Source organism: Castor canadensis, chromosome 11 (assembly GCF_047511655.1).
Source record: "Castor canadensis chromosome 11, mCasCan1.hap1v2, whole genome shotgun sequence".
Classification (NCBI taxonomy): Eukaryota; Metazoa; Chordata; class Mammalia; order Rodentia; family Castoridae; genus Castor; species Castor canadensis.
In genome coordinates, this window is record NC_133396.1 from 117,932,780 (window position 1) to 117,952,558 (window position 19,779).

The window sequence follows — 19,779 nt, forward strand, 5'->3', positions numbered from 1 at the left end:
ACTACACTGGGTTACTTTTGGCCAAACACCATGGTTTGCTTTGGACTTTTTCACAGTAACAATGACAATGTCACCATCTTTATCTCTACCATTGGTGACAATAACCATACCACCACGCTGCTTTATGAGGCAATAACTTGGTTTTCTCATTTATCCACTCAGGAACTGGATTATTACCTCATAAAACAGTGTGATTGTACAATTATCAATTAAATCCTGGCTTGTTGAAACTCTTTAAAAAATCCCTTTTCCTAATAGCAGTTGGCAATAATTCCCTCTGTGTGAATTCATGGAACTTTGACTGCCAAGGTTACATTGTTTGAGTGGTTATCTATTATCTGATTATTATTATTATTTTTGCCTCTAAGCTGTTGCACACTGCTAAATCCCAAGACCTGTCTTACATTGTAAAAGGACTGAAGCCTTATAGAAAATACAGCTTTATCGTTTCTCTCTGCAATTCAATTGGTTGTGTAACCAGTGCTTCAGGAGCAGGACAAACTTTAGCAGCAGGTAAGTAAGTTTTAATGAGCATGAATATATATATTTATAAACAAATGCTTACAAAACTTCTCTGCTTTGAAGTTAGTGCTTTCCTGTTCTCTTCTGCTCCTTCATTAATCTTGGTTGCTCTCTTCCTTGACATTTTTAAATAAAAGACAGAGTTCCACAAGTTGGGCATGGTGGTGCATATCTGTCTGTAATCCCAGCTACTCCAGAGGCAGAGGTAGGAAGATTATGTCCTGAGTAAAATGGATGAGGGTATATCTGAAAAATAAACTAAAACCAAAAGGCCAGGGACATGACTCAAATGTAGAGTGCTTCCTAACAAAAGTGAGGTCCCAAGTTCAATCACCAGTACTGAAAAAAAAATAAACAAACAAATAAATAAGGAGTTATGCATAAGAGGTACTTAGGAGATGTGACTTGCAGTTGTGTCATGAGAAGAGTTATAATTAGATGAAAATGAGAGTGACCCCAGGGCTCTGCCACCAACCTGGGTCCTAGATGTGTCTTGACAGCTGTGAGAAGTATTTAGAAGACTTCTTATGAGGAGGGCTTTAGGAAACTAACTCCCTCACTGCTAGCATTTTTGGGGGTTGAGTCAGTCACTCCTGTCCCATGGGGGTGTCCAAGAATTTCAGGGTTGCTCTAGTATTATATTTTACTTTTATTGGATAGGCAGCTATTTGCATATTATTTTACCTATAAGTAATAAGAAGCTCCTATCTAAGGAGATGATTTGTATACATTTTTCTTGCTTCACTTAGAACCAGCTAGATTTATATAAGCCTGATTATAGGTATCACTAACACCTATATCATCCAATAATTTAGTATTTAATATATTTTCAAGTTAAAGTATTCCTGTCAACAATCCAACATCCAGATGTAGGGAGGTGAAGAGATTCCTAGATGAGTTATGGATATTATAAAAGCATATAGTTAGCTGAAAATATTCCACAAATATTCTTCTTAATCTCTTCAACCTAATATCAATAGATCCAATTCTGCTGGTTTAGTTCTCCTACCTCTGGTAAAACATGTTTGGCTCAAATTACCTCACCCAAGTACTTTTGTTTACGCCAATTTTCCATCAATACAAATGACTTCCACATTCCATGAAGTTATCATTTATTATCTCTATGACTGAATTCTGTATATTTGTATATTTAGTCTATATGCATTTGTTATGTATGAATGTATTTATGGAGTATCTATCTTATATAATCATTTGTGGACTGTGTTGTTTTCCTATATAACTATTTATGTTTACATACCATATCTTTCAAGTATTACTAAGTATGACTAATAGAGGAGGATATGTCTCTGTTAGGAAAAATGACACAATTTTGGGCAAAATATGAAAGGTTAATCTTGTAAATTGCAGAAGTAAAAACAGAGAATTAGTATAAACTTAAGACTGGCTTAGAGCAGAGTGCAGGATAGAGAACCCCCAACCAGGTGATTGAACAGAACTGGAATCTCGACTCTCAGGGTCATAAACACTTAAAAGTCATCCAGTGTGACTAGATAGCTAATTTAAATTTACTCTCAGTACCATCCCCACTTCCCACACTGGCTGTCCAACTTAAGTATGATGCCTGTAGTTGTAGAGGAACTACTACCTCTCAGTCAAATTCATACCATCTTTAGAAAACTTTTTTAAAAACAGTATCTTACATTGCTTGGCTTCTAATCCCCATTCTTTTTCTACTCCTTTGACAGCAATGTGAATCTAATCTTTCCTCCTCATGTTATATTCTGAATAACAACACACCCAGACAAGTCTTCTCTACTTCAGGCTGCATGCCATAGTGTCCCATTGGCACCTCATCTGCCACAGTTTCCATTGCTCAACAGCTCTGTCCTCTAGATGATCTAGTCTGTCTTTCCAAAAACACAATAAATGAAAGAAACTAAAGAGACATATGTCTGTCCCTAGAGACTAAATGGATCCTAGAGATGGAAAAAGAAAAAGCAAGAAAACTGTCCACAGAAAAGAACCTTCCTTCTCTAGGCATTAGTGATGGCACTTGCATTAATATCCTTGTTGGTTGCAGCAATGAGTTTGTTATGGTTTGAATATAAGATGTCTCCCAAAGCTTCATGGATTGGGGGTTTGGTTACCAGCTAATGGGCTTTGGGGAAGTGATTAGACCTGAGGGCTCTGACCTAATCAGTGTATTCATCCTCCCATGGATTCATAGTATAGAGTTATTGGAAGGTGGTGAAAAGTCATAGGTGGGGCCTAGTTGGAGGAAGTAATCACTGGGGTGGGTCATTGGGGGTTAAATCTTTCTCTGGTCTCTTCCTGAATTCTCCTTTTCTCTGCTTCCTGCCCACCAGGAGATGAACAGTTTCCTTCTCCACAAGACCCCACCTCTGTGATGGGTTAACGTGACCATGGAGTGAAACCATGAGTCAAAATGCATAATTCCTTCCTTTAAGTTGCTTCATTCAGGTCTTTAGTCACAGAGATACAAAAGTAACTAATACAGAGTTCCTGTTGCATAGCAGACAGTGCACAACGCAGGAAGGGCTCTGTGCAAATCACGTTTTAGTTACTGGGAAGGAGTCTTCAGGCCACTCCAGACCACTGGAAAAACTCTCTCAATTCTCTCGCTTCCTTTATGTCATCGAACACTAGAACCCTGAAATATCTCAAATTCTCTAAAAGCCTCATGGCTTTTAGTTACCTTTTTATATATTTATTTTTTAATTTGTGTTTTTGAGACAAGGTCTCCCTGCATAACCCAGGCTGGCCTCAAATTTACAGAATGCTTCAACTTCCTGAATACTGGGATTACAGATGTATGTGACAAAATCCAGCTTAGTTAGCTTTTCAAAATAAGAGTTTATTCAGATATTTTTGTGGTATGTCAAGTATTTTTTATTGTCCTTTTTGTGTTATCTTTATTTCAAAGAATTTTTATATATTTAAGGGAAAAATGATAAGCTAGAATGTAAGGGTTTGAATTTGGGCTTTGCAATTTACTAGCTGTGTGATGACCTTAAGTGAATCATGTAATCTCTGTTCTTTAGTTTTTCAACTGATAAGTAAAGATAGTATATATTGTATGGTTTTATAAAGATTAAAAAGAATTCATGCATATCTGAAGCAGTATTCATTACAGAGCAAACTCTTAATAAAATTTGTTATCATGATTACTGTCATATTATACAACATTCTCATCAGGCAGTGAGTAAATATTATAAAACTTCTGGTGCTATCAAAATCAAGAACTTGTTTTACAACTTTAGTTTCATATTATTACAATATATATGTAACAATGGATAGTCCTAAAACTAAGTTTATTGTGCAAATAAGGTTTAAGAAGACTTGTAGGACTGGTTGTTTTTTATCTCTGTAAGAAGGATATCATTTAGAAGTATGATGTGCATTTCAAAAATTTGTCCAAAAGATACAAATTTGAAGCTTACTGGTTGCAAAATAAGGTTAATAATGTTCCCTAAACACATCATCACTACATTTTCTTATGAAGGCAAATTGCAGCAAGCATCCACTTATTATTTAAAGCAGTGTGAGGGGTTCAAAGATAATCTATACAGTGTTTGGATTAAGGAGTTAACATCTAACAGGTAGAATTGACACCATGGGGACATAGGTGAAGGGCTCTCAAAAAGATTAAAAGAAAACTATGAGAACAGAAAATGGGATAGATGTCTGGTTTGGGAGACACGGATATTACCTCACTAAATGTTGCACTAAATGATGTTGTAGATGGCTATAAGTGATTGGTAAAAACTTGCAGGTATTTGCTTAGCGCTTCCGAAGCTTGTTCTCAAGCTGGCCTTGTTCCAGGTGCTTCTACTATAGAAGGTATGGTTATTGAAGACTTCTCTGGCAGTAGAGTCTTTCCTAGGGGACAATGAGGGTGTCTGTCACATGGGTTGATGTGCAGATAGAAAGAAGGGGATAGGATGGCATCTGAAAGGAGAAATCCATAGGTTCAGAATATGGAAATTGAAAATGATAGCAAATTTTGTAGACTTCAGTGCTGTGATTAAATGAAATGGGAAAGATGAAGAACATGTGGGGAATAAACACATGAGTTTAAGTTTGATCAGTAGTTAGAAACACATTCATGAGAATGATAAGCAACCAGCCAGCCCCAGAATGTACAAATCTGGAACTTAATGATGTAGATTTTATAATCATCTCCACAAGATGGGACAGCATGCTATGGATAATAATTAGTGACAACAGAGAAATGTTTTTAAAAAACAAATTGAAAGTGAAAGAGAACACCCTGGTAAATGTTTACATTTTGGAGAAAAGAGGGAAGAAGGAATATAGGGGAAAATGGCCAGAGTTAGGAAAAGAACATAGAAGGCACTGCCAGAAAAGCCAAGGGAAGAGAGAATTCTGGAAGGGGAATATTTTCTGTAGTGTCATATGCTGTAGGAAGACAAGAAAAATTGAATAAAAAGGAGGTAGGGTGACACCCTCTAGGGAGGGCTGTAATGGGAATGACCAGAGCAGGAGCTGGACTGTGAAGGACTGTGCAGACAGTGGCTTGGGGAGAGATTTGGGGAGAAATTTCAAACACGTATTCCTTTGTGTTTTTGTCAAAATTCCCCATTAATATTTTATATTAACTTTTGTTCCCATTTGAATTCCTTGCTTTTCTGAAGGAGAAATTATTGTAGTGGTATTTCTAGAAAAGAAAAGTTTATGTCTTAATCCCTTCATATGTTTTGTCAGAACTATTTGATTTCTCATCTGCCAAACAAAAAAATGAAATCATTTACGTGACAGTAGTAAGAGAAACACTTTTTGGTTATTGTATATTTTATTATAAAATATTCCAGTTTTAGATATGTTCAGACCAGTGAGAAACAACTTATTTGTTTTTATTTGAGTGCAAGGGAAAGCTCATTAATTGTATTTTCAATAGATGAATAAGCTTGATTTAAAATTTTTCCCAACATTAAATATTTAAGTAGAACTCATAGATATTAAGCCATAGAAATAAACAGTGTGCAGATCAGTCTTTAAAATAGCTAAATTTGTAATAGGAAAATAATACAAATTGAATTGTTGCTTTATGATTCTTCTTGCTCTGTTACTTTTTGTGACAGTATTGCAATTTATAGGACATGTGTTACCACACTGAATGCCAGTGGATTTATGGAAAACTTAACTCTTAAGTCTAACACAGTGATAGGAACTAATTATCAGAAATGACAAGAGGTGAGGAACCATTCAAAATATTTGAAAAAGAAGTAGCATTTCCACTTTTAGAAGTATCTAATCACAAGAAATATGTTTCTTCCTTAAATCTTCATTGCAAAAATCAAAAAGATGTGTGTAAAGTTTTACCTGGCTCTTTGATTATAAAGCTTTAAAGTTATAATTGAATCTTTTTTGTTTTAAGTATTTTTCTACTGTGTATGATTAGAATGGGTACATTTCATCCTGGATATTATATTGCTGCTCTTTTGGTTTTGGTGCCTGTCACTGTCTGAGAACTGATTTGAAGAAGGTATTCTCCTAGGAGCAGCTGCATGTCCCTCTATTGTAAAACCTTGAATCTTATCACTAGTAGCTTTGGAGTTGTTTCTGATTGTATGAGAACAATGACCTGATAGACTAGGCCCTCTTAAAATCCTTACTATACTTTTGTTCCCTGATATTTTGTACATTAAGACCAATTTCAACCTTTCTTTTAAGAAATTCCTTTTGGAGATGCATTCCTGAAGAAGCAATGTGATACTTCTTTTGCCTGTCATAAATTGACCTCCACAGAACAAATTATCAAAAGTGCGCATCTCCCATTATGTGAATAATTAGTGGTGCATTAAGTTTTCTCTCTGAATCCAAACTGAAATGTATAGTCTGATCGCTCCTGGGTTGAAAACACACATGGTTTTGCATGCAGGTACATAAGTCTTTTTATTGTGAATAGGACCCAGAGTGATTAAACAAGCACTCGTAATATGTTAATTTATAATTTTAATTACAACAATCTTGTATATATAGTCATTAGTGAATACTAATATAAATATTTTTCTACCTTTTTATTCATAATGCATAAACCAATCATCCAGTTACTTCTCTGAGGTTGCCTGTTTTTGTTTCATAATACAATCTTTGTTCTTAGTTATGAATGCATTTTGTTCATTCCTGTCTTGAATAATCCCTCATTAAGCTAGTCACTTTCTGCTCCATGCTAAAAAGGAAAAATTATCATGCAAATGTGGCATGCCATATTAAAAAGCACATTACCAAACACTTTTGTTGCTGTCCTTCAATTAGTTTCCCTTCTTTGAATTTAATTCCATTTGTTGTTAAACTACTGACTTGATGTATGGACTCATGAATCTGAGGCCGCTGCCAAGAAAGTGAGGAAAAAAAAAATCAAAGGCTCTTGGAAGAGCTGCAGAGGCGAGCTGAAATGAATTTGCTTCACCTTTGACAAGAACACTTGAACAGTGCTGGAATTCTCTGATGATTCAACTTGGCTAATTATCCAATTATTTATTTCAAGAATAAAGGCAGTGTTTTACAGTTAGAGAAGTGTAAAGCAGCCTGAGAAATTTGGTAATGACAGATGACTTAAGTAACTTCTAAGATAAACAGTATCTGTGCAAAAACTTGCCTCACCAAGTGTTTCCAGGCAACAGTTCTTCTGTCTTAGCATCAGTGAAATTTTGAGAACAGTGAAGGTTTTTCTGTTTGTTTGTTTATCTTGCTCTTTCAACAGAAATTATTTTACACTTGTAACCACCCTGTCAAATTTCCATGGCTCTTAAGCAATGTTTAAGTTGTATTTCTCTTGATTAAAAGCTTTTGGTTCAAAGCAATACTTTTTAATTGCCTAATGATATAAGTCAGTTCTTAGGAAAGAACCGTACATTTAGGAGTTCATTTGCAATATAACTGAAAAATTCATTGCATGGCAGTAAAACAATTTACTGTTAATTACAAGGAGAAGAATTTGCTGTAGCATGCTCACAGATTGCCATGAATCATGCAGCACTCCTAGAGATTTATAACAGATGTGTAAGTGGGATGAATTAGCAGGGTTTAATAACAGAGACACAAATCATGCAGACTTCAAGGAGCTTTAATTGATATACTAGAATGTGACGGGCATGAATCACTCAGCCATTCAACAGCACTGTAACATATGGTCAGCTCAATATGCTGCATCTTAAAATCGGTTGGTGAGTCGTTGGTTGTCCCATATGGTGGAAGCAATATATTTTTCATGATTAAAAAATACATCCATTTTTAAAGAAATATGATTGCAAAGCATGTTTGTTATTGAACAGTCACCTGAATGCCAAACTGCTTTTTTTTTCAGTGATTTTTTTGAAACATGGCAGCTTCCCAAAATAAATAAGGGCTACTACTTGTAATACCAGACCGCTGGAGGCATTGTGAGAAGCAAGTAGGTGCTGGTTGATGCACTTGAGCCCCAGCAAGCCGAAGGGAAGCACAGCTAATGAGAACTGTGATTGTTAGGGAAATCCTTTAGACAGGGCAAAACAAAATGAAAGGATGATGTCACTTTTGGAAAAGTTGAGGAATGCCCAATTTGGCAAATTCCTAAAAGGAATTTAATGGGAGATCATTATTTAGCAGGGTAAGAAGATGGCTGGGAAATACTGTGGCCCCTAATGTAACAATCAAATGAGTCACTTCATCCTGATTTCTTAATTAAATGTACAGTGCTTAATGAGCATTTGAAAAAAAGAAGAAACACTGGCAGGCCACCTTATAGACAGTATCACCAATGCCATGTCATTTGTGAAGAATGATTTCAGTGTGTGGAAACAGGTATCCTGGTTGAAGACCTTTACTGGTAGTGTGCAAATGTGTTTTTGTTGGAACTGGGATCTGGATCTGGCAGCATTCAGAAAAGCTTTTGCTGCATTAGTAACTCTGACAGACATGAAAAAGGAATATTGCAGCCTCAGAACTGTGCTGCCAGGATTTAATGTCAACAATTAAAATTTATTTTGATCCTTACCTAGTGTTTATTACTGTTTGTATACACAACAGACCTTACTAATACAGAGATGCACTATTAGATAGAATTACCATCTGTTCAGAGTGAAATGCTGGCATCTGTCTTAGATGCTAAAACTAAAATGATATTATTTGTAACAAAACAAAATTAACTGCTTTTTATTCACCTACTCCAACTTTAATGTGTGGATGTTTCCAAGGAAAGGATTTCTTTTTATGAAATAGGTAATGACCTTGGTCTGCTTTTAGATATATAACTTTATCAAGCTTTCTGTTGGCTTTCTTGGCATGCAGAAACAAGCTTTTAAAAATATTTTCTTAGCTTTACAATGCAGTTACTATGTTTTCTATAACATGATTAAAATATGTAAAAATTAACCTGAATCAGAGTGACTTTAGTCTGCAAAATATTTTGACAGATGTGCCCTAAAAGATCTGCAAAGAAAGAAATTAGGCAAAAATTCATCTGAACAAAGTTTCTGTAGATCCCACAGTGACACCTTTAGGAAAATATAGACGGCATCTTCTCTGATAGGCTATTGAAAATTTTTCTCCTGCGCTGACATATTTAAGATTTACAATTGGCACCTCTCCTTTTTTTTTGACAGCTCAACTATCCTTTTTTAAAAGGTCTCCAGCTTTTTGAAGTTAGAGAATTTGGAGGATCAAGGACAATCGTAGTTCCCTACTGATGCCAGATCACTGATGCTACTTTCTGAGAAGCCAGACTTCAGTTCTATATATCACAAAATAATAAATTGTGTCACAGCAGCGTTTAATGCATGTACACAGTGCATTAACTGTAACTGTAGTACATTTATTTGTACTGGAGGAGACTTGAAAATGATTAAAAAATCAATACTTTGCTGTCAGAGAAGCAAGTGTTACGATGCATTTAAGAAGTTAATTGCATAAGCCCCATAAAAGCTTCAAGTTTGGATAGCAAGGATGCCATAATTACAGTCTAAGCAGCTGCCTTTTATTAATGGTAGACTTTAGGAAACCATGGTTACTCTCATCATCGCTACTATGTGTACAGTTTGGAAATCATGGATTCTCCTCGCTATTCACCTAGCTTAAAATGCTGCTTATGTGCATCTTTCCAGAATGATAGCTAGTGAAGACAGTGTTTGTTCACCAAGTTTGCTCAAATACTCTAAAAGCAATGCTTTTTTTAGTCTATCTCTGTGTTACTGAACATAGGAAAATCATATTGGTATGCTATACTGGGCTAAGAATTAAAGGAAAAAAGCCAAAGAGGATCTGCTACCTTCCTGAAGGATTGAGGGAAGCAGTCTGTCATTCACTCTTTCATAGCTGATGAATTGAGAAGCATGACTTGAAAACAGTCAATCACACCATCTTGAAGCTGGAGAGATACTAGGCATAGCCATGTCTAAACAAATGAAATAACTGAAAAGTAGAAAGATCAAACAATGGATTGACCAGTGTCCAAAATTAGGGTCTTAAAAATCCAGTTTAGCACCCAAATTTTATCCTTCTCAGATTGATTCTGTTATGCATATACTCTCAAGAAGGTAACCAGTAAACAAGGAATTGACAAAGTAGATTTTCTTCTTTTCTTTTACATCAGAAAATAGTCAACAAAGCAGTAGTCAGTAGTCCCCGAGTTTGTGGGGAAAAGAATCCTTTCCTTAGATAGGAGACAGTTGCAGCAGAGTAGCTGCCCCTTGAGAAGTCATGGCTGCATCATCTGGACTTCTTTCTTGTGTCTTGGTCCCATTGCCTGTATGCAGGTGTTTTAGCCCAGCAGTGTTTGACAAATTGCATTTTTCTGGCACAGTTTTACACCTGTGACAAAACTCAAAATTATTTTTTATTGACAAAGTGCCTAAGAATGTCTTGTTAGTTTGATTCCTACATAACCCTGACTTACAGAAAAGCTGGTCATTCCTGAATGCCCATCTGTATAATAAAAAGTAGACAACATTTTCACATAATGAGTGACACAGCCATATATTATTCATAGACAACAAATTATTTCTTCTAAATACTCCGTTTTAGAACTGAAGAGATTTGGTTAGAAAGACCTGTGTCTCAGTAAGAACGACTGCTCAGTTTCTATACTATAATGCTCAAAACTCCACACTACATAAATTTTGCAAGTGTAAATTTATTCATTATGATATGCTATTAATCAGATTATAAAGTAATAAATGCTGCATAAAGAATGTAAATTAGCAGTGCATTTTATAAAAGAATCCCTGTAAATATGAAAGACTAGAAATTGGATTAACAGTGCTATTGAAAAAAATGTAAGATGGTTGCAATTTTATTTCAAGTAAAAAAAGACATTGTGTGTTATTCTTTGTCATAGTGGATGTTTAAGGTGATTTTTCTACTTTCCATTTAAGAGGATTTTCTAAATTAATCAGTCTTGAATGCAGATAAATTTTATTCTTTTACAATACATAATAAGAAAGGTGTGTTATTGTCATAGTGTCTTCTATTTGTATCAAAATTTGTTTAGCAAAACCTAAAGTAATTATGTTTTTGTAGCAAAAGCATCTATAGTCAAAGTATTTCACTGAAAACTTAGCCTCATGTTGTACATGGGAAAACTGAGGCCGATATAAACTTTAAGTGATTTTCTAAAATCTTTGGAGCCTGGGAAATTAAAAACTGAAACATAATCTCTAAAAGTAGGTACAGTCTTTCTGCTATTCAATGTTATCTATTTGTATGCTGCTTTGTAATTAAGAAATGCTTAAAGGCCCTATTTACTTGTATCTGTATTCCCTTTGATAATCTGTCAAATAATCATTCATTACCCAAATCTCTTGGTGATTCTGTGTGTGTGTGTGCATCTAGTCTAGTTTAATTGATTGACAACTTCACTTAATTCCTCTTTCTTATGTTAGAGGACCTCTGAAAAGAATGACACAATAGGATGCTCTCACCCTTTCAAACAGAGTTGGTTGACCCCTCTGTGTGAAACTATACAATATGCCAGCTGGAAGATTTTTTTTTCTTTTTAGGCAAAACAAAAAAAAAATGCATTCTAATTCAACTTGTTCTCCAGAGTAGACTTCCTAAGAACAGAATGACTTGGTGGGATAATTCCCCATGCATTGAAAGAAGTGCTCCCCAACTTGTCAGAGTTTGAACAGTCAACATTTGTTTAGTGGCCTTCAGTGGAAGAGTGCTCTTACTGATTGTAATCTTTTTGCCAAAATAAAAGCAAATAAGTGATCTCACTTTTAGGAGGTATTTAAACAAACAGAAAAAACAACTACAGAGCTGCTAGAATTTCCTTTTTTTTTGTTCTTAATTTATATCTGTCATTGAAATGTTTGTGGATTGTGCAGAAAGGAATCAGAATATGGTAGTGATGTGGAATTTCATCATTGCATCAGTTGGGTGGTTGGAGAGAAGTACAGGTGTATCAAATGTCAAATGGGACCTTGAAGAAATTCTTCCATTATTAAGACATACAGGAGACATATTCATATTTTTGCTAAAGATTTAGTTAAGATGGAATGGTTCTACAAGATTTTTAGCATTATAGAATGTTCTATTGGCTAGATGGCATTTTTGATACTAACAGGTTTGGGTCTCTGTGTCCTAGAACACTAGAGAATCTTAAGTGGAAAACAAGAAAAAATGTAACAGTGCAGCTCAAAGTACCATTTTTTGTGTATTCCTAAAAAAATCAAGTGATAAAAAATCATGTAATTGGTTCTTCACTTGTATTCCTAAGCTGAGGAGTAAAAACCTTAGGCAGCCCTCCATCCTCACCTAAATTCTTAACCAAGAGTGGTCTCCTAAAATTTTAATACAATGGTGGAGCTTCAAACTCTGAAAATGAGCTTGGAGGGAGAAGTTGTTTCTGGATGGCTTATCCTTTTATTGTGTATTGAATTATTTTGAAATGGGATCATAGCTTGTAGAATGAAATCTTTGAGAACCCACCATTTAGCTGAATTCTGGATAAGAATACCAAGAGAAATCATGCGTATAATTTACAGATTCATACATATATGAAAGAAAGATTACCACGTGGGTTTCAGTGGCAATGAACAGAACTGTTAATTTTCTTCTTAAATTGATGAACTTTTTTTCTCAGTGCCTTTTCTTCTTTACTAAGTGTTAAAATAGAATCACAGCTAATTGTTTCTCTTTGGAAACCTAGCCAACATCTAAATGGTAACAAACAGTAATTTTTTTCAAGCTCTTTTAAGTGAAATTTCTTTTATGGTTTAAGAGTTTTAATTCTTTTATGCATATCATTTTGATTTATGGTTATTGACAGGCAATGACACTGTATAAGGCTGTGTTAACATAGGTGTAAATTAAAAACCCACAGTCTTATTTTGAGTCCTTGGCAAATGGGTTTGGTGATTAAGACATTTGTTCCTTTTTCCACACTTTTACTTCTCAAATCCAACCTACATTTAAAGTGGGAATGAATTTCATCCCCAAAACTCCACTGTTTAAGAAAAAAAAATCAGGCCTAAACATTAAACCACCATTTTCAATAACTCAGTTATTAATCTGATCTCTTTTTCCAGGACGTTGAAAGTAAGATCTTAATTTCTGCTACTCCTGGATTTGCTAGGAACTGTAAGGGATTGCCAGTGCCCCAAGACCTCAGAAATCCAGGCTCTAATGGACCTGGGATTTGGGCACTGGGTACATACTGAGGCCACGGCCGGTGGTCTTGTCACATCAGGGCCAGTGGTACTCCTAGCTATTTCAGGGCCCCAGAAGCCGTCCAGAATCCACTGTGCCTAGACCAAAGTTTGTAAACTGATGTACTGTGGATGCTCATTGTGGCTTTCAGAGTAGTGTTCTCTTGTTGTTTCCATTTAAATACATTCTAAGCCTGGAAAAAAATCATAAAATGACATGAAAATGACTTTCTTACCAACGAAGATATAGAGATGGTAACTAAGTATATAAAAAGATGATTACGTTGTACGTTATGTAGGAAGTGCAAATTAAAGCAGGAAAGCACTACGCATCCATTGGAACGGCTCAAATATGGAACACTGACGATACTAAAACTCTGAGAATATGGAGCAACAGGAATTCTCGTTCGCTGCTGTTGGAAGGCAGTCTGGCACTTCCTCACACAATCAGGCATGCTCTTAGCATATGATCCAGCCACTGTGCTCCTTGGAATTTCCCCCAAGGAGTTGAAAAATTACATCCACACAAAAATTTGCGTATACCTGTTTGTAGAAGGCTTACTAATTGCCAAAACATGGGATCAGTCAAAATATTCTTCAGTAGATGAACGAATAAATTACGCACACAGAAAATGAAATATTACTTAGTGCTGAGTTATTAAGAAGGAACCTTAACTAAGTGAAAGAAACCAGTCTGAAAAGAACACATACTGTATGATTCCAACTATTTTGAAAAATGAACAAAAATCTTTGGAGTGAAAGTAGGTGTGGTTTCCAGGGTTTGAGGATGGAGGTAAGCAGCTAGCACAAAAGAGTTTGGGGCAGTGAATATTTTGTATATAGTAGAGTGATGGGTATGGACTGTTCCAAACCCACAGAACATACAACATGAAGAGTGGAGCCCAATGTGAGGTATGGACTTTGGGTGATAATGATGCATCAGTGTAGGTTCATTAATTGTAACAAACCACTCTGGTGAGTGATGTGGATAGTGGGAGAGACCATGCATGTACAGAAGTATGGTATACATAATGAAATGCTATACCTTCCTCTCTATTCTACTGGGGAAAACCACTCTTCAAAAAGTCCTTTAAATGACATTCTGCATTTTAAAAAAATCAATAAATGATTCAGCAACCTAGAGTCCTTGTTCTGGTATTACCCATTAATCAGTACAAATTAGTGCCGGTTCACTCCTGTCTTAGTTTTTAGACCCACCACTCCCTCTTATTTTCCCAACTAGCTCATTTCAGTAATTTTATTACCTGCTCAGCCTGTGTAAATTGTAGCACTGACTTGATGTCATTTTAAGACAAAGAGTTCTTCCCATTGTCATCGGTGAGGGTTTTTCCATAGGATTTTGCAGTTCCAGAGTGAGGAAGCTTCCACTCAGCTAAGGAAAATTCTCCAGAGAAGGAGACAGCCAGTGAGCCATTAGAGGTCAACAGGTTCAGAAATGTGGCCTTGGGGTACCTGCTTGATAAAAGGACTTTGGGGGAGCACCAACAGTGGCTATATAGTATATAACAGTTGTCATTTAGCAAGAAAAACATGAAGTTTTTTTCAAGAAAATGTCATCTAATTTTTAAAGTGTCACGTTAAGTGTTTATTATTTAAATTTAGTTTAGTCACCTTTGACATAAGCACTGTATTGTATATTCAGTTCTTAGTCATCTTTGGAATAAACTCTATATTGTGTTTTCAGTTCTCGGAACCACACAGATGCTTCTGACCACAACTGATCTGATTTTAAGTGCGATGTACACAAGTCCATGTGTACTTATATGTGAATATCTGTGTCTAGAGGTAGAAACTAGATTCTTGAATGTAACAATTGCTTTCTCATTTTTAGCACCTGCCCAACTGAGGCCTCCTGTGGTGAAAGAAATCAACAGCACCACCATCCACAGTAGCTGGCTCCCACCTGAAGAAGTAAATGGGCCCTCTCCTCAGAACCAGCTGGAAAGGAGAGAGTTGTCCTTCCCTGCTCTAATGGCTGCCAGGATGAAAGGAATTCACTTCATGGGAAATGAGTATTGTGAATTTTCCAGCACAGCTCACCCAGTTGGCAGAGGCTTTGCTGGTAAGTGTGTTTGACACTGCTTTTTAAAAAATGTGCAAAGCCCCAAGATGTTTTCTATTATTTTGACATCTTTTTACAGTGATGCTTTACTATATGCTTATTTGTAAAAATACCAATTCAGCCCTCTCATAACTATAGCCTGATTGTGTCAATTTGTTCATCCTTTTAGTATTATTTGGGTGTGAGGGGGAAATGGAGGCTAGAGGAGGAAAAGAAAGAGAATGGAGAGGCTGCCTCAATGGATCAAGGTATGTACTCAAGAAGGCCCTCAGACATTATTTACTAGGGTAGGTTTCTTAGAATATTGTTCACTAATATTGTTCCTGTGGGTGGATGAATTTGAGAAATGTCCCATATTATCCAAGCTTCTCAAAGTGCATCAAAGCATTAGTGACTAACAAGAATTATAAGAAACCCCAGGTACTGGTGGCTCATACCTATAATCTTAGCTACTTGGGAGGCTGAGATTGGGAGGATCCTGGTTTGAGGCCAGCTCGTGCAAAGAGTTCACAAGACCCCATCTCTAAAATAACTAGACCAAAATGGACTGGAGGTGTGGCTCAAGTGGTACAGTACCTGCTTTCCCAGTGTGAAGCCCTGAATTTAAACCTCAATTCACAAAAAAAGGAATTATAAGAAAGACATGTCACTTTATTTGGTTAAACATTCTAATAAATATTTGAAGCATTTTCCCTTCTTTTTTTAATGAAACAATTGTTAAAATCCCAATGTTTTATGGAGAGCATTATAGGAAAAACTAATTTCAGGGAAAACAAACTTCCCCTGTCGCCTCAGGCATGAAATTTAAAGGCGCTGAAATAAAATAAGTGTTAATATAAATGATATTTTATGCCAACTTTTTAAGAAAATGAAAGTGAATACAAAAAATCCTAAATCTTAAATCATAAAAAAATTGTATATGAAGGCAGGATTGGGCCCTCCACCTGCATGGCCCTGTCTCTTGCTTCCCCCTACTCTTGGCCTTACTAGTACTACAAGTCTGGAAGGCCCTTCATCTCTATAAATTACTCTTCCTGATAGCCTGATTCTAGTATATTCTAGAAAAGTGTGGTGACTCATACCACACAGTTCACATTTTTAATTTTTTTAAAGAAGTATTGGGGTTGGGCATTGTGGTGCATATCTATGATTTCAGCGCCATAGGAGGTGGAGATGGGGAGGATTGCAGTCAGAGGCCACCATGAGCAAAATGTTAATAAGACCCCATCTCAATATACAAGGCACAAGGGAGGCAGAGGGAGGATGATCAAAATCTGAGACTGGTCTCAGGCAAGAAGTTCAAACCCTACCTGAAAAATAACTGAAAAACTAAGGGTTAAGGGCATGACTCAAGGGGTAGTGTCTGCCTAGCAAGCATGAGTCCCTGAGTTCAACAACCAGTTCCCAAGTATGATACACACACACACACACACACATATAATCCTGTAAACCCAAAAAGATAAATCCTTCTGGTGCAAATAGCTAGTCTTCAATATGTGACATATGTAAGAACAATGCAATGGAATTTGAGCTCTAAAATGAAGTTCAAATATCATTATTTTCTTTTTAACTAAAACAGAACATAGTTTGCATTTTGGTGGGGTTAACGGCTGTCATCTGTTTGTATTGAATCACAATTTTGATTTAGTTGATATATATTGAAATGCATGCATGCTTAACAATTTTCCAATATATCAAAACTATTACTGAGTATTAAGTGTTGAACAATTGAGTTCTTCTGAAATACTACTCAACTTCTACTTAGTATTCTTACAATGGCAAAAATTTAAAAAAAGTTGGTATATGAAAAGGAATGCACTGTTCATAGTCAGCTCTTTCTCTCAAGCGAAGATAAAACCACCTCTCTGGTTGCACATTGGGTGTCAGGTGCATCACTTCCAGGAAACATTCGTTTCCATTCAGCTGGGGCTGGTTGCTGCAAGGATGTCAGCCTGCATTATCAGGCGAGCCAGCAGACAGATTTGTGATGGGATTGCCCACTGTTGCTGCATTGAAAGATAGAGTGGCCTGTCCACCGCTAATAAATTTAGTCATCTTCACTGTTTCCCTTGCTGGCCTTATATTCCGAGGTACAAGGGCTAGGGGCAGATGCAGTGTCTGGGAAGGTTTCCAAATTCCTCTTTAAAAAAGTTAGGCCATAAACACCAGCCTCACTAAGCAGAATCCTTCTGTCTGTAACAAAGCATCGAGATGCACAGACCCTGTGCTTAGAGCACACCCCCTTTGAAGGACAATGCAGGGAGATCTCTGTTTTGGCTAAAACTATTCCCTGGAGCTTTGATGATTCCTGAGAATAAGGTCTCCTGTGTGCAGGCTCATTCTGGGACACTGCTGCTTCCCTTTTTATTGGTAGCTTCGCCTTACTTTTAAGGTTCCTTTTAACTTTTAAAATAACCAGGTCAGCATCAAGCAATTGGTTGGATCCTTTGTCTTAATTGCCAGATTTCGTTAAATAATTTCATTGAGTTGGGTCATGACTTAGCTGTATTGACCCAATTAGAGAGGTTTTCAACTTGCTAGCTTTTTTAAAACTTGCCTTTTTCCTAGACAGAGAGGCAAGGTGTAGCTAGCATCTGATGCAAGTGTCACTTACGTAGTCTTTCCTTCCATTCCTCTGCCACCTATAAAATAAGCATCTTCACTCCCATAGTGCATGAGGAAATGAGGCTGTCGTGAGTGACTGTCCCAAGGCACCACTTTGAATTTTAGCGTTGACTTATGAATTGAACTCTTCTAATTCAAAGGCCATGGCCTGCCCCATAGGAGAAAGAAGGTTTTAAAGACTGCTCTTTGTATGTTGTGTTTTTAGTCAAGTACTCTGTCAGTTGAGCCACACTTCTATTCCTGTTTTCATTAGTTTGCTTTTCACTCTTTCCCGAAGCCAGCCTCAGACCATTACCCTCAGACCTCTGCCTATGGCATATTTGAGATTGTAGGCACACACCACCATGCCTGGCCTTAAAAGACTATTCTTTGGTAGTTATGCAATGAGGAATACATAAAGTAACATATTAACACGTATGGATAGGAAATGAAATAATTATCACCCAAATATTCCTTACCCAACACTGCCAAGATTTTGGAACTTACTGTTCAGTTAGTTTATAGGTAACAAACCATAGTATTGGTTATTTATTCATTTATATTCCCAATGACATTTGAGGATAAATTTTTCTTCTATAATGATTAATCCCAGAGTGTTACTGGAAGCTAGATTGCTATGTATGGAACAGCGATTTCAACTCATATTTCTTCATATTTTATGCAGTTTTTATATTCTGAGACTAACCTGATGAGCAAATCCTAGAAATCTCTAATGTGATGAATTATATGCTGAAAGTTAATAGTTCTAAGCAAACTAAAATGCTCTTTTTTTGAACTATTCATTTCAAACCTCAAATGTTAATTGAATTGATTTCTGAACTATGAATAGAAATATCAGTTAGCACTCAAAGACAAGCACGTGGTAATGTGTATGATTGCACATTTTTATATATGAAACATTAGGTGAGATTTCACCCATCAATGACTGGATTTGTAAATGTATTTGTAATGTATTCCAAGCTGGTGAGCGATATAAAATGTCATTATTTCAGTACAAAACAGGAGTCTCTTAAATAAGTCATTCCTCTTTCATATTTTCACCTTACATGATACAATGAGAACAGTTCAAGCTCATACATGTATGTTCTACATGCTGATTGATATTGTAAATTATTAAGATTAGTATGTAAATGATCTCTAAAATTCTACTTTAGAGCAAAACACTCAACTAGATAAAGCTTTTTTGGACTGTTTGTGTTTTTCTTCTGCTACAAGTGTTCCTTCAAAACTGTAATCTCCAGGAAGAATGTAGCACAGTATCAATCATTTACATCATAGTATAAATTTAAAAGCATGCCTTAACTCCCTCATTTCTCTATGATTAAAAGTAAAGAATTTGGAAGCAGATCAATGGATAAATTAGTTTTAAATATAGGCTACATTGTTTATTAGCTAAATGTAGTTAGACAAACCACTTAATCTGTTCTGTGTCTCTGTTTACTTTCCATTAATATTGGCATAATACCACATTATTAATATCTAGCAGGTAGGTGACGATTCAAAGAAATAGCCCATCTAATGAACTTTACACTGAGCCTGCCACACAGGTTACTTCGCATTAAACATTAGTTACTAACAATTATTCATTTGAACAAATAATTTTTAGCTCCTACTATGAGACAGTTTTTCTAAGTATGAATCCTCTGCAATTTATGAAATCAACATTCTATTTATTCATTTGCTCTTATTCTTGCAAGATATGTTTGGTAAAGTGTTATACCTAGGGTAAATAATATGAAATGTTCTGTATTGAAATGTGACAGTTAATGTTGTTATTGAAAATAGTTAAATTATCCACCTGGTTTATATATTGAACAGACTACTTTTTTAAAGGTCTACTGTTGCTTAGCTATAAATTTGAGGGTTGTATTTGGTGGTCAAAACTTTGAAACTCTAAAAATCCCAATTGTGTGAATA

At 36.0% G+C, this 19,779-nt stretch overlaps 1 protein-coding gene across 1 annotated transcript in view; it reads left to right on the top strand.

The window, feature by feature from the left end:
* Positions 1-19,779, top strand: part of Ush2a (usherin) — a 759,580-nt gene that overhangs the window by 246,072 nt on the left and 493,729 nt on the right. The window contains exons 20-21 of the mRNA XM_074048325.1: positions 369-513; positions 15,007-15,237. Of these exons, the coding sequence (XP_073904426.1) occupies positions 369-513; positions 15,007-15,237 (376 nt within the window). The remainder of the gene's footprint in view (positions 1-368; positions 514-15,006; positions 15,238-19,779) is intronic.